General features: G+C 50.3%; 1 protein-coding gene across 4 annotated transcripts in view; it reads left to right on the forward strand.

Moving 5' to 3' along the window:
* The window catches only part of TSPAN11 (tetraspanin 11), a 76,716-nt gene that overhangs the window by 25,758 nt on the left and 37,205 nt on the right, over positions 1 to 13,753 (forward strand). For all 4 annotated transcript variants that reach the window (XR_003914662.1, XM_029955249.1, XM_029955248.1 and 1 more), the window contains one exon: positions 6,450 to 6,544. Coding sequence is in view for 3 of the 4 variants with exons in the window: in XM_029955249.1 (XP_029811109.1) it covers positions 6,461 to 6,544 (84 nt within the window). In the remaining variant the exon portion in view is untranslated. The remainder of the gene's footprint in view (positions 1 to 6,449; positions 6,545 to 13,753) is intronic.

Genomic DNA, 13,753 nt, shown 5'->3' on the forward strand with positions numbered 1-13,753 from the left:
CCCGCCATTACTGTGGCTCCCTAAGGACTAACTCCAGTGATTCTGAGTATGGCTCCTGGCACATAGTAGGGACTCATTTTTTTCAATGATTGAAGGATGCAGCTGGCCCAGGGACTGACTGTCTCTCCATACTTACCTGGGATGTATACAGTCTGCCCCCAAGCACTTCATACCCACTGCTGCCCATCACCATTAAGGGACATGGCTCTTTGTAGCAAAGTGGATGGACCTTGAGGGTGTCATGCTAAGCGAAATAAGTCAGGCAGAGAAGGACAGATACCATATGTTTGCACTCATAGGTCTAACAGGAGAAACCTAACAGAGGGCCATAGGGAGGGGAAGGGGGAAAGAGAGTTGGGGAGAGAGAGGGACACAAACCATGAGAGACTATTGATTTTTTTAAATCTTTTATTTATTTTTGATACAGAGAGAGACAGCATGAGCGGGGTAGGGGCAGAGAGAGAAGGAGACACAGAACCAGAAGCAGGCTCCAGGCTCTGAGCTGTCAGCACAGAGCCCGACGCGGACATGAAAGACTATTGAATACTGAAAACGAACCGAGGGCTGAAGGGAGAGGGGGAGGGAGGGAAGAGAGTAATAGTCATGGGGGGACACTTGTGGGGAGAAGCACTGGGTGTTATATGGAAACCAATTTGACAATAAACTATTTAAAAAATAAATAAATGCAAAAAATAATAAAAAATAAATAAATTATTTTTTATAAAAGGACTTGGCGCAATGGATAGCGCATTGGACTTCTAGCGTGCACCCAGAGGAATTTAAAAAAAAGGACTTGGCTCTTCCCCCCACCCACTGCCCAGGGGGATCCACTCTGCTTCTGGGTGCTCACCCTGCCTGAGCCTTGCCCTGCCCAGTGCGAGTTTCCCACACATCTGGCCAGCCCACTAGGCTCTTTGTGCATATCCCTTATCCTCTCTGCCCTTTGAGACTCATTCACTTGGGGGGCTGGCAGTAGAAGAGATAATAATCCCCAGTTCTCACAGCGCAGGACATTACACATCTTGCCTGATGAAAGTCCCCCAAATCTGTCATTTCACCATCAAGGCATTTGTGGTTGCTTTTCTGAGAATCCTGTGGCGTGGGTCCTGCCTGTGCTATTAGCAGCCCCCAGGCCTCTGGCTGCCCTTGAATGCCAGCTTTGTTTTGCACTCAGAGCCTGGGCCTGGAGAGACAGGCACCCTGAAGCTGCATTACCAGGCTGTCTGGGAAATCTCTGACATCTCATCGGGAACAGCATCCTAAATGCGGATTTTGTGTGAGAGGGCGTGCCCACACCAGCTCCACCTGCACCCACCCAGCTATGTCTATTCAGATGCAAAGGATAGTCAGTGCAGGGGTATGGACTTCCAGAACTGGTAGGGGCTTTAAAGAACACTGATCCAACGTGGCCCTCAGACCAGCAACGGCATCCGGGAGTAAGGTGACCCGCCATCCTGCCTTGCTGGGGATGGTCCGGGTTTAGCACTAAAAGTATGGTATTCTGAAAAATCCCTCACTCAGTCGTGGGCACATTGGGTCATTAGTTACCCTCAGATAACTCTGATATGTGCCTGCCATGTGGATGGGAAAACAGACAGCTGGAGAGGGGACGTAACCCGCCCAAGTGCAGACAGCAAGGAGGGGACAGAGGCAGGAGAAGCTGCTCGGTCTCAGCAGAGGTAGCCGATGCACCAGAGCCCAACCGGTCAGCTTGTTAGAAGACTAAAAAGGCACTGAAAAAGAGCACCTGGCTGGCTCAGTCAGTTAAGCATCTGACTTGGCTCAGGTCATGATCTCACGGTTTGTGGGTTCTAGCCCGCGTCAAGGTCTATGCTGACAGCTCAGAGCCTGGAGCCTGCTTCAGATTCTGTGTCTCCCTCTCTCTTGGCCCCTCCTGTGCTTGTGCTCTTTCTTACTCTTAAAAAGAAATAATAAAACATTTTTTAAAAAGGCACTGATAAAGACTCAAACCAGTTGCTACTGTTGCTGGGCACTGGGCTAAGGCTGGGAAGGTGGAGATGGCCATCTTCGGGGTGCGGGGGGAACTCCTCTGAGCTAGGGGGTTGTTGGTGGGCAGCAAGGAGCTGGGACTCCAGATGCATGGCACAGTGGATCCAAGGCCAGAGGGAGGGGCAGCGGGTCTTGAAAGAGGCCAGAGAAGAAATCAGCATGGATGAAGCAGGGCTCCAGGAGGCACGGTCACCTCTTCTTTGTGCTCAGGCCAGTCCAGGACCCCATGGCAAACAGTGACTACCACCTCTGGAAGGGCAAGGTGCCTCTGCCTTGCCTGCCTCCACTGTCTTTGGCCCCTGAGGGACACCTCCTGCCACTGGCTCAGAACGTCCAACTCCCCATCCTCTAGACAGAAATAAAGCCCACTTGGGAAGATGAGCTGTTTCCCACAAATCCTCAGCTGCCCCTCAGAGCTCAGTGAACATGGCCTTGGAGGCTTTGAAGCCCCGCAGCCTCCATCCTGGCAGATCAAGTGGCACGTGTTTGCTTTTCTTCTCTCCGGAGGCTGCCGCGGCCATTCCCACCCCCACCCCACCCCCTGCCACTGCCCCCATGTGTTACCTGCTAACCACCGGGGAGGCTGAGGAAAACTAGGTCCCAGAGATGGGTGTCCATCAAGGCAGCTGTCTGTCTGCCAGGAATCCCATCCAGAACCCTGTGGCAGGTGGGCTGGGAGTGTCCATGCTCCAGGAGGGCAGTTGCCTCACCAGCCCTGCCCACCTGTCCTGGGCCACCAGACAGTTGAGTTTAGCGCAGTCAGTGTCCTGAAGCTGACGCAGAGCCACAGGCGAGTGTTCAGTGAGGCCGTCCTTCATGAGGCTTACATCTCAAGGGCCGAGGGGCTGGGGCCGATGACACACCCGGAGACCAGTTAAGAAGTTAGTGCTGAAACGAAGAAGGAAATGGCGAGGTATCAACCAGACCAGCAGCAGCAGCAAAGGTAAGCATCAGATAGACACCTACAGGCAGGTAGTGCGTACAATTAAAAGGTAGCACAGGGGGAGGGAAAGGGGAGACAACCCTAGGGAGGAGGAGGAAGAAGAAGCCATGCCGGAGACTGCCATGCAAGGGAAAGGACTGGAGAACAGAGGAGTGAGGGTCTCAGAAGCCAAGGGGAGGGAGTGGGCCACAGTGCCGTGTGCAGGCAGAGGATTCACCTCTGCCAGAGAGGCATCAGTGCTGGATAAGAGTGGGTTAGGGATCCAGGGGAGGGGAGGAAATGGAGACTCAGGTAGTTATTTTCAAATGAGAAGGGAATCAGCTTCTAGAGAAGCAGCTAGAAGAGGGCCTAGGGTAAAGGAGCATTGTGCATCGAAAAGAAGGGAAACTTGTACGCGCTTGTTTCCCTGAGGAAGGTTGTACAGCTCCCAAACCGTCTGAGACCCAGGCTTTTTTAAACCCATCGCCCTTTCCAACTCATGGCTTGAAATGGCTACATGAGCTGCAGTCAGTCCGTCAGGATTACAACCAACAGGAAGAAGGAAAGGCTGGAGGGAGGCATGCCCCCTCTTCACTTTAAGAATATTTCTGGGCATTAGAGATAAGGACCAACATTTATTAATGACAACAGGATCGGTCTACCAGGATGATATCACAACTCCAAGTATGTATGCACGCCATTAAACAGTTGCAAAATGCACGTCACAAAAATGGACAGAATCGAAGGATAGACAAATTCGTGGTCACAGTGAGGGTCTGTACTACATCTATTCAAAGACCAGAGAACCAGCAGACACAAAATCTGTAAAGAGATAGATGTGAAAAGTGCTGTTAGCAGACTTGGCCTAATTAACACATACAGAGTTCTGCACCCTCCTTTTTTGTTCCAAATGCACCTGTAACATACACCCCAAAAATGATACCTCTAAGAAATCGAGTCCACCACTTCCACGCCATTTACCAGCAGTCAGTCCTGGCTGCATCTAGCAGGAAGGGATGCTAGGAAATGTCATCAGCTCCAGGTGGCCAGTGCTCAGAGAAACTCAGGGATTCTGGCCCGAAGGCAGACGGGGAGAACAAGTATTAAGGAAACAAGCCATATCTCCTTTGTTCCCTCCCCTGGCAGCCTGAGTCCCAGGAGCACTGCATAGTGGGTAAGAGCTTGGGCTCAGTCACATGCTTCTCATCCTCTCCTTGCTTTGCCACTTAATTCCTGCTTCACTTTGGACTGGTTATTTAACTTGTGTTTCCTTACCTTTCAAAAATGAGAATTACCCTACTTCCTAGGGCTATTGGAAAGATGGAACAAGATAACACGTATAAAACACTTAGTTCCATGCCTAGCACATAACAAATGCTAAATCAATGTTAGCTGCTCACAGAGGTTAATTAACTTACCCAAGGTCACACAGCCAATAAATGACAAGGCTAGCTTTCAAATCCAAGCATCTGAGTCTAAGCTGGGAAGCCACTTCTTTAGGGCCCAGCACAAGGCCCTCCAAAAAGTGGGGATGCGGTGGGAGAAGAAGGCTGAGGAGGGGATAGGAAACTGTTACCACCAAATAGTCATGTCACTTTAGAGAGTGTTGATTTCCTCATTCCCTCCACAGAAGGTTGAGTTAATGAGCCCACAGGCTTTTTTTCCCCCCTGACTGTGATATTTCAGTTACGTCTTCTCTACCACTAATGGCGGAACATTTACCACTAGAAATTGTATTTCTTTTTGTTAAATCCTGTCTTCTGCCTCAACTCCTTTTTTAAAAATACAGTTTTCCTTTAGAGGGTGCTGGTCCCTTGGTTTGCAGGTCCCGACGCTTGGTCAGGTCTAGAGAGGGGTCTGTAGCCTGGCTCTGTGGGTCCTGGTTGGGAAGAGAGATGCAGACAGGCGAGGCCAGGCCTTACACAAACTGTCCATTTACTAATGGCCCACAGTGGCCCAGAGGTGCCATTGTCGGGGCCACCTGCAGAATGACCGTGTAATAGCTCCTATTCCCGTGGCCCTGCTGACCCCATCTATCACCATTTTTCACACTTTTTTTTGTAGGCTTCCTTTTTTTCTCCTTCTGTATTTTTGTCCACCACACTGCCAATGAGCCAAAATCAGAGAAAAATGGGTTTTGTCCTTTTTTAACCAGAAGACTTAAATTACCTTCTTCAGGTTCTGCAAATAGAAATCCCAAAGAAGGCAGCCACCTTTTCCTTTCTCTCTTCCTCTCCCTGTCTTGGGAGTCCATGGGCTTGGAAGGAAAGGCAGGGCGATAGCTTAAGAGGACTGATGTGGGCCCAGCCCAGCACCGGCCAGGGAACAGGAGCAGAGTGGTGCAGGGAGGGCCCGACTGGAGATGGAGAACGAGGGAGAAAGAATGGAAATGTGCAAAACCAGTGCCCCATTGCTTGTGGCTCTTGGATAAGAAAGGTCCCCTCGAGGGGGCTGGTTTCTTAAAGAGCAGCTGCTCTGTGTGTGTTAGAGCATGGGGGCAGGGTGCCAGAGGGAAACGGGGCTGAGAAGAGGAAACTACAGAGGCAGTGGTCCAGACTTACTGGGAAGCAAGTGGAATTACCAGGCACAGTGAAGCTCCTGTACGTTTGTCACCCCACTAACGTCATGGTACCCAGAGAGTCCCTCAGTGGGCAGTAGGACATGCAGAGGGAGCATGGTTCCAGGGCAAAAGCTAGGAATTTGGGGGCTGGAGTCCTGGGTTCCATTCCCTGCTGCATATACTAACAATAGCTAGCATTTATGGAGCGCCTGCTGTGTGCCGAGGACTATGCTAAACACCTCACATAGATTATCACATTTCATCTTCCAAACCAGCCTGTGGTGTAGGTATTATGATTATCTCAGTTACAGGAGAGGACACTGAGGAATGAGCGGTTGAATGACTCGCCCAAAGTCTCATGTATCTTGTGACAGACCTGGGTTTGATCCCAGGGAGTCCGACTCTGCAGCTCTTGTCTTCCTGCCAAACAAGCAGGCCTGCTGACCTGCTTCCTCATGGGGGAAGTCAGGGTGCTGATGTTCTTTCCAGCCTGGACTGTCTGATTTGGGGCTCATGCCTCACCTGTGCACAAAGGGATCCTGCTCAAGTCATGCAGAGTGCCAGACTCTGGGGCCACGCACGCATGCAAGTGTGCGTGAGTGTGTGTGTGTGTGCGCATGTGTGTGTAGGACAGGTAAATTTGTGTCCTGCAGCTCTAATGAGACAGGGGAAGAGAATCAGAACACACAACAAGGTCAGTGCAAAGTCTGTAGGAAGACCTATAGGTTAGACTTAGGTCAAAAGGGCAACACCAAGATCCAAGGGTCTAGAAAATTCTGCTTGGTTCACTCTGTTGTGCAGCCGATAGCCTATGGATTTCCCTCATCTTTCTCCAGGTTATATACCCACAGCCTCAGACCCATCCGGCCCAACAGGCTAGTCAGGGGCCCCGGTGCTGGGAAGAATACAGTGTCTCCCCATGGTCTGGACCCCCCAACATATGTGTCTTCTTTGCAGGCCCAGCAACCATGGCCCATTACAAGGCCGAGCAGGACGACTGGCTGCTTGTCTACCTGAAGTATTTACTCTTCGTCTTTAATTTCTTCTTCTGGGTAAGTGAAATGTTGCACACACATCCCCTTCCCCAGCAGAGTGAGTCAGGCCACCTTTGTTTTTTAGTGAGTCACCACTCTGGTTGATTCCTTCCAAATCAAAGACCACCCATGGGCAAATTCTGCCTACTCGAAAGCAAACATGTACATTCACTACTGAGGGGGAAGAAAAGAATCTGGGATGCAGGTTGGCTTGGAGTCCTACCACATGGCATCCGAATAGAGGATGCCTGAGCACAACATGGAGTGCGTGTTCCAGCCGCTGTGCGAGGGTCCGGCTCTCTCCGCAGCTAACGTGTTGCACCTTATGGGAAATGGGCCTGCCTAAAACAATTGTTTGTTTTCCCCCGAAGCCCATTTGCCTTTCCTGGTTAACTTCAGGCCCGGGGCTGGTGTGTTGGGGCTGGTGTGTCAGGACTGGCATCTGTAGCGACTCATCTCAAGAAGCCTGCCCCCTGAGGTCTTTCAGGAGGAGTGAGGTCTGTCCACTTGATGAAATTATCGGAGCAACTGGGAGCAGAAGACCATCCGTTCCCCCAAGTAGCCAGCCACCGGAGTGTGCGTATTTTGTATTACAATCTCACAAAATCCAGAGAGGCAGAAGGGTGCTTAGCAGGCTAAGCAGGCTTTGCTGGGCTCCGCTCCGTTAATCGGGCAGCCACTTCATGTCTGCGAGCCTCTTCCCCAGCTACAAAACGGGAATCGTTTCCAGCCACGTAGGGATTGTTGAAAACAAGACAACAGGCCCCAAATGGAGGCACTTAGGCTAAGCCATCATGTCACCAAACCGAGACTTAATTACGGTCGCGGCTCTCCCAGAAGTGTCATCTTAAACCAGCCAGTCAGGAATTGCCTGATGAGCACTAGTTAGGTAATCTGCCTGATAGAAACCTGCCTTCCCCGGAAGGAAAGTGACCTTGCAATAGCCAGCCTGCACTTTTGCCTACTGTGACATCCTTGTTCCTGCTCCCTTCTGCGTATAGAAGTCTTGCCTTTTGTATGGTTTTTCAGAACTCCTTTCTGTCTGTTAGATTGGTTGCTGCCCGATTGGAAGCAACTTCTGCTCAAAGAAACGTTTAAAATGTTTAATATGCCTCAGTTTACCTTTTAACAGGTCATTTAGCAGATGCCTCAGTTAAGGGCTTAGCTCAGTCTCTGGATACAGAGGGAAGTCAATAAATGTAATATTTTGAGTATGTTAGGTGCAGAAATTCTGAAAATACCATGAAATCAACCTGCTAATAAAACAGCCAAGTTTCCTTCCTACCCTGGGAAGCGATGTTCTCCCTCAGAAACATCTCAGAAAGGGAAATGCAGAGATAGGTTTTATCTATGTTTTCAAGGTCTTTTATTAGGAGTAATGAAACTATTGGGGCACTTGGGTGGTTCAGTCGGTTAAGCATCTGACTTCAGCTCAGGTCATGATCTCACGGTTCATGAGTTCGAGCCTCGCATCGGGCTCTGTACTGACAGCTCAGAGCCTGGATCCTGTTTTGGATTCTGTGTCTCCCTTTCTCTCTGCCCCTCCCTGACTCTCTCTCATCCTCTCCAAAATGAACAAACACTAAAAAAAAAATTAATGAAACTGCCTAGGATGGGGCAGTGAGGGCATTAAAATGCTGAAGGATCATGACACAACAGGAATTTAGGATTGGTGGGCACAGCAAGCCAGGGTTTGGGAGAGCCTTGAAGAGTAGACAGTCATTTGATACTATCTGTTTAAAAGTTGAACAGTTTGATGTTTGTTTAAATGCTTTTGCAAAGTTCCTGAAATGAACAATAAACTTATTTTATTTGCAACTTTTATCTTCCATAGCAAGAGTTTCCTGGAATAGTAAAGCTATATTGAGGAAGACAGTGGAATAATAAAGCCACACTGATGTGATCAGTAAGCTGTGTGGGTGTAGATACTTTTGATTCTCAGAGATAAATACAATAGAGTGCTTAGGATTCTCTCTGAGTGACGATTTTTTAAAAGAATAAGTCTGTTTTTCCGGATCATAAAAGGTCTATGTCTCCACTACTGATAATCCCTAAAATACTGAAAAGTGTAAATAAGAAAATAAAGATTACCCATGGATCATGCCATTAGGTCCATAGGGATGCTGTAACAGGGAATCATAAACTGGGTAGTTTGAAACAACATAACTGTATTCTCTCACAGCTCTGGAGGCTGGAGTCCAACATCAAAGTGTCATCAGGGCCACACTCCTTCTGAGACTCTGGGTAGAATCTTGCCTTCAGAAATTCTAGTGGTGACCTGCAATTTTTGGCATTCGTAGGCTTGCAATGTCCTGATTATGGTCTCTGCCTCTGCCGTCCCATACTGTTCTTCTGTGTGTCTATGTCTTTACGTGGCACGTTAAAATTTTTTTTGGTTTACATTTATTTACTTTTGAGAGAGAGAGAACATGAACAGGGGAGGGGCAGAGAGAGAAAGAGACACAGGATCTGAAGCAAGCAGGCTCCAGGCTCTGAGCTGTCAGCACAGAGCCCATGCAGGGCTCGAACCCACGAACCGTGAGATCATGACATGAGCCAAAGTCGGACGCTCAACTGACTGAGCCACCCATGTGCCCCCAGCACTTTCTTCTCCTTAGAAGGACCCTGCTCCTATCAGATAAAGGCCCACTCTAAAGACCTCATCATAACTTGATTTGCAAAGATCCTATTTCCAAATAAGGTTGCATTCATAGGTGCCAGAGATAGGACTTCACCAAACCTTTTGGGGGGACACAATTCAACCCATAATACTATCACCCAGGGCTGGCCATGTTGAGACTGCCTCTAGACTTTGCCCTGATCAGGATGGGAGATAGTGGTGACCTGCAGTATGGGAGTGACAGTGGGGATCAAATATTTGCAGAGCGTCAAGGGATTTGGGAGGCAAAGTTAGGCCATGAACTGGCTGAGAGGAAGAAAACGTGTAACCCTTGGGGACATGGTGAGGCTCTTCACTGCAGCGGTAGACTAAAAAGACAAGCCGTTGGGCGTCAGATGGCCAGGTCAGATGTAGGCATGGTGAGTCTGTGTTGCCAGGAGACATCTGAGCAGAGGTGCCCTGTGGGAAGTTGGCTGATGGGTCTGGATCATTCCCACCCGACTGGTGGCTGCAGCCAGACATAGGCGAGAACCCCAAAGACAGCATGGAGGCTGAGAAGAGAGGCACGAATGAGAGGTAGAATGTCCCAGTGGGTCTAGGCTCAACAGGGGCCCCGTCTGCCCTGACTAAGGGAGCTCCTGAGATGTAGGACTTTCAGAGAGCCTCAGGCAAGGAGATACCAGTGGTTCCCCCAGGGAAGGTGGAGGAGGGGCTGTCAGAGACGTGGGAGGAAAACTGAGACAGTATCACAGAAGCGGGAGACTGGGAGGGCTGGGCCGTGTTAAAGGGAGAGGACACATCAAGTATTTTAAGGCCTGGGAAGTGGCCATTGGGTTTGACCACACAGAGTTTACTGGTGGGAGTGGTGAGAGTACTCACAGGAGAGTAGTTGGGCAGGGGTGGGGAGGAGGAAGTGGGCACTCCGTGTAGACAACACCTGCCGAGCACCCAGAGAGGAGAGAGGGCAGTAGCTGGAGGGGCCAGAAGGCTACCGTGGGGTGCTCAGCCTGGAGTATCTTTGGGAGGGCCCTGACCATTGCGTGTCCTGCCTGTGACCACCCTCAGGGTCCTCTCCAGCCTGAGAGGACTCAGAGTCTGTGTGTTGGTGCTTGCATTCCTTTGGGAGTGGCAGGGAGAGGGACGTGGGGGTGGCAGCACAGGCAGATGGGCAGCGAGCGTGTTACCAGAGCAGCTACCAGTGAGGGGGAGCTTCCCCCATATAGATCTCCCTACTTTGGGTTAAAAATACCCTTGCCTGGGGGCCTGGCTGGACATGGACCAGCTTCCTGGGGACCCATTCAGCCAGGCCTCATTTGCCTTATGACAGATGGTCAGTTAAGGGATATCCAGGCCTCAGTCTCCAGCCCAGGAGCATGCTGGCATCATCCCATGGACCCACTATGATGTCCTCAGAAGTAGACACGGGACAGACTGCTGGCCCATCTCCTCCCACAGCAGAGCACAATGTCCACATTTTGCAGTGCAAAAAGTCCCTGGGAATTTACCAGAATTCCCTAGGGAGGGGGCCGTGTAGGGAGGGCCCTGTCCCTCGAGAGAAGGATTCCCCCCACAACATACCCCAGAGCCCAGCAGCCGGCCCCACACCCAAACCTGTCTTCTAAGACACCTAACAATGCCATTGTCTACACTGGCCACCACTCCCACCTCTTATGCCTTCCTCTTAGACTCTAAGACGCAGGGAAGGTCTTCAGAGAGTGGCCAGTCTGCTGTCTGCCAAGCCCCCTGCTAACACCAGCACCACCATGCAGACAGAGAGCGGGCCCAGACCAGCAACAGGCTGTCCTTGCAGGTATGATTGGGGTGACCACTCAAACTTCCTCTCCCCCCCAGAACAGTGTTGCTTCCCCGTACATCACCTTGCCACACTGTCCACATCCAGCACAGCGAGGATCAGGAAGCCTTCTGTGTGGTGGTTTATGATGTCTAGCCTTTGTGAGGCACTGCTGGATAAAGACATTCCTTGGATTATCTCATGCGATCCCCCAATCAACCGTGATGGTTGGTATCACCATTGTCCTTGGGCAGGGAGCAGGCTCACCCAGTTCAGAATCTTGCCCAAAGTCTTCTAATGGTGACACCCAGGCATTTTGGCCAATAATAACAACAGTCGAAAACTCCACCTGCAGTGTTTATCAAGTACTGTGCAAGGGGCTTGGAATACATCAGTGACGGAGTCCCTAGCATGCATGGTACTTACTGTGGAGGCTTCCTCTGTGGAAGCGTCATTCTGCGTGATCTTCCTAGTACCCCTGCAGCCCTGAACACCTCTAGTAGAGCCCCACTTTGCAGAGCGGGGAGCAGTTTGCCCCAAGACCTGGAGCTGGCGCCCAGCTCTCATTCGCCCCTAAACCCATGTGCGCAGCCACCAGCTCCGAGTCCTGCACTCTCCTACTCCGTCTTTGGGGCATCTGTGGATTAGTGAGATGACAGAGCATCCTGGGAAGACTTGGGCTCAAGTTTGGGTTCACCTTCAGATCTTATTGATTTGCCATGGGACATTAGTTGCTATGGACTGAATTGTGACCCCTGAGAATTCATATGTTGAAGTCCCAAATTCCAATGTCACTATATTTGAAAATAGGGCCGTTAGGAGGTCACCAAGGTTAAATGGGATCAGAAGGGTGGGGGTCCTAATCCGATAGGATAGGTGGCCTTACGAGTAGAGGAAGAGAGGGAGATCTCTCTTTATAAGCATGCACGGGGGGAAAGGCCATATGAGGAGGCAGCTATCTGTAAGCAGGGCAGGAGGTCCTCACCGACGCTGAATCAGGCAGCCCCTTAGCCTGGGCTTCCCGTCTCCTGAACCGCGAGAGACAGAAATGCATTTCTGTGCGTTAAGCCGCCCAGCTATGTATTTTATCATGGTAGCCTAAGCAGACTAAACCGTTAGGCAAATCAGTTAATCTAACCAAGCCTCACCTTTTTCCAGATCTTTAGTGGGAGTGTCAAGCCCTGTAAGAATTAAAGATTAATCTTTGGAGAAATAGCACAGTTTCTGACACACACGTGGTGCTCAGCTCGTATATGTAGCTATTTGAGGAGACTCAGGGACATGCCTCATCATTTAGAGCTTTCTCTGTCCGTAGCACCGGCTTTAAGACTTTGCGGATCATGATCCGTGTAAGAAATAGATAGGAGCCCTCATAGGTCTAACAGGAGAACAGGAGAAACCTAACGGAGAACCAGGGGGAGCGGAGGAGGGAGAGAGAGTTGGGGAGAGAGAGGGACGCAAAACTTGAGAGACTATTGAATGCTGAGAATGAACTGAAGGTTGAGGGGGAAGGGGGAGGGGGGAAAAGAGGTGGTGGTGATGGTGGAGGGCACTTAAGGGGAAGAGCATTGGGGTGTTGTATGGAAAACAATTTGATAATAAAATATTATGGAAAAAATAAAGAAATAGACAGGAGCCTAAGAAATGCCTACGTGAAGAATTGTTCATAGAGCCAAGCTTACCTTTACTGTGTGCAGCGCACTCTGTTTTCTCTTCTGCGTTGTGTCATTTCGTTTTGTTTTGTTTTGTAGTGCAAGGTATACTCCACCAAATGTATTTCAAAGTTTCAAAACTCAGAGCAGTAGGGTGGCTCCAGAGGCCCCCACCTCCACCCTGGCGTGGGCAGGACGCAGCTGCCAGTGGCCACAAGCCAGGCCTGGGGGTCTCCATGAGACTTTAAACCCAGTTTCCCCGCCTCCCAATCGACTGTGCCACAGTTGCACAGTTTGAAGGTTGTGAATCAGTTTACACTCTGCACTGATTCTCACAGCTGCTCTTTAACGTCCCCATCCCCATTTTGTAGAGGAGAAATAAGGCTCACGTGGTTGGCAGAATCCTATGTCAGTTCTGGGTTTTCTGACTCAAAGTCCAGTGCTCTTCCCATCTGCAGAAACCACTGACCAATAATCACAGCCTGAGACCTGCTGCTCTGATTTTTGATATTTGATTCCTGACCCAGAGCTATATCCAAGGGGGCCTCCTCTGCCCAGTGAGATGGTCCTGATCAAATGCAAGGGGGACCCCAAAGGTCCTCAGGGTTTAAGGTAGCCCCTGAATTGGGATGTACAATGATGAACAGGCATGCAGAAGGTGGAGATATAAGTAAGACTTTAGAAGTGCCACAGTAGACACCCACCTCCTGTGCTTGAGCTGCACTCCGCCTCTGGCCCCCTGGCCTGCAGCACTCAACCCACACCTGATCCCCCCCCCACCCTCCAGCATCACCCCATCCCTGACTCCACCCCCTTCCCCCTTGCATTTGATCAGGACCATCTCACTGGGCAGAGGAGGCCCCCTTGGATATAGCTCTGGGTCAGGAATCAAAAATGCCAACACTTTTATGCCTCTTCCCTGATCCCTAAAAAGAAAATGTGATCCAGGCTTCCCTACATGATGCCTAGAAAATGCTTTTCTTCCCTCCTATCTCCTTATAGTTCCCATCATCCCTGCAATGTTGTTCCCTAATTTATTATTTTAATTAGCTGCTTGACTGTGTTAATAATCAAAACCTTCCCAGCCTCCCCGGAGCTATGCCAGGCTTCAGGAGACCAGGGAAGAGCTGCTGCTCCCTGAGGCTCTGTGCCGCCCCGGGGTC

The sequence above is a fragment of the Suricata suricatta genome, chromosome 10 (genome assembly GCF_006229205.1).
Source record: "Suricata suricatta isolate VVHF042 chromosome 10, meerkat_22Aug2017_6uvM2_HiC, whole genome shotgun sequence".
Classification (NCBI taxonomy): domain Eukaryota; kingdom Metazoa; phylum Chordata; class Mammalia; order Carnivora; family Herpestidae; genus Suricata; species Suricata suricatta.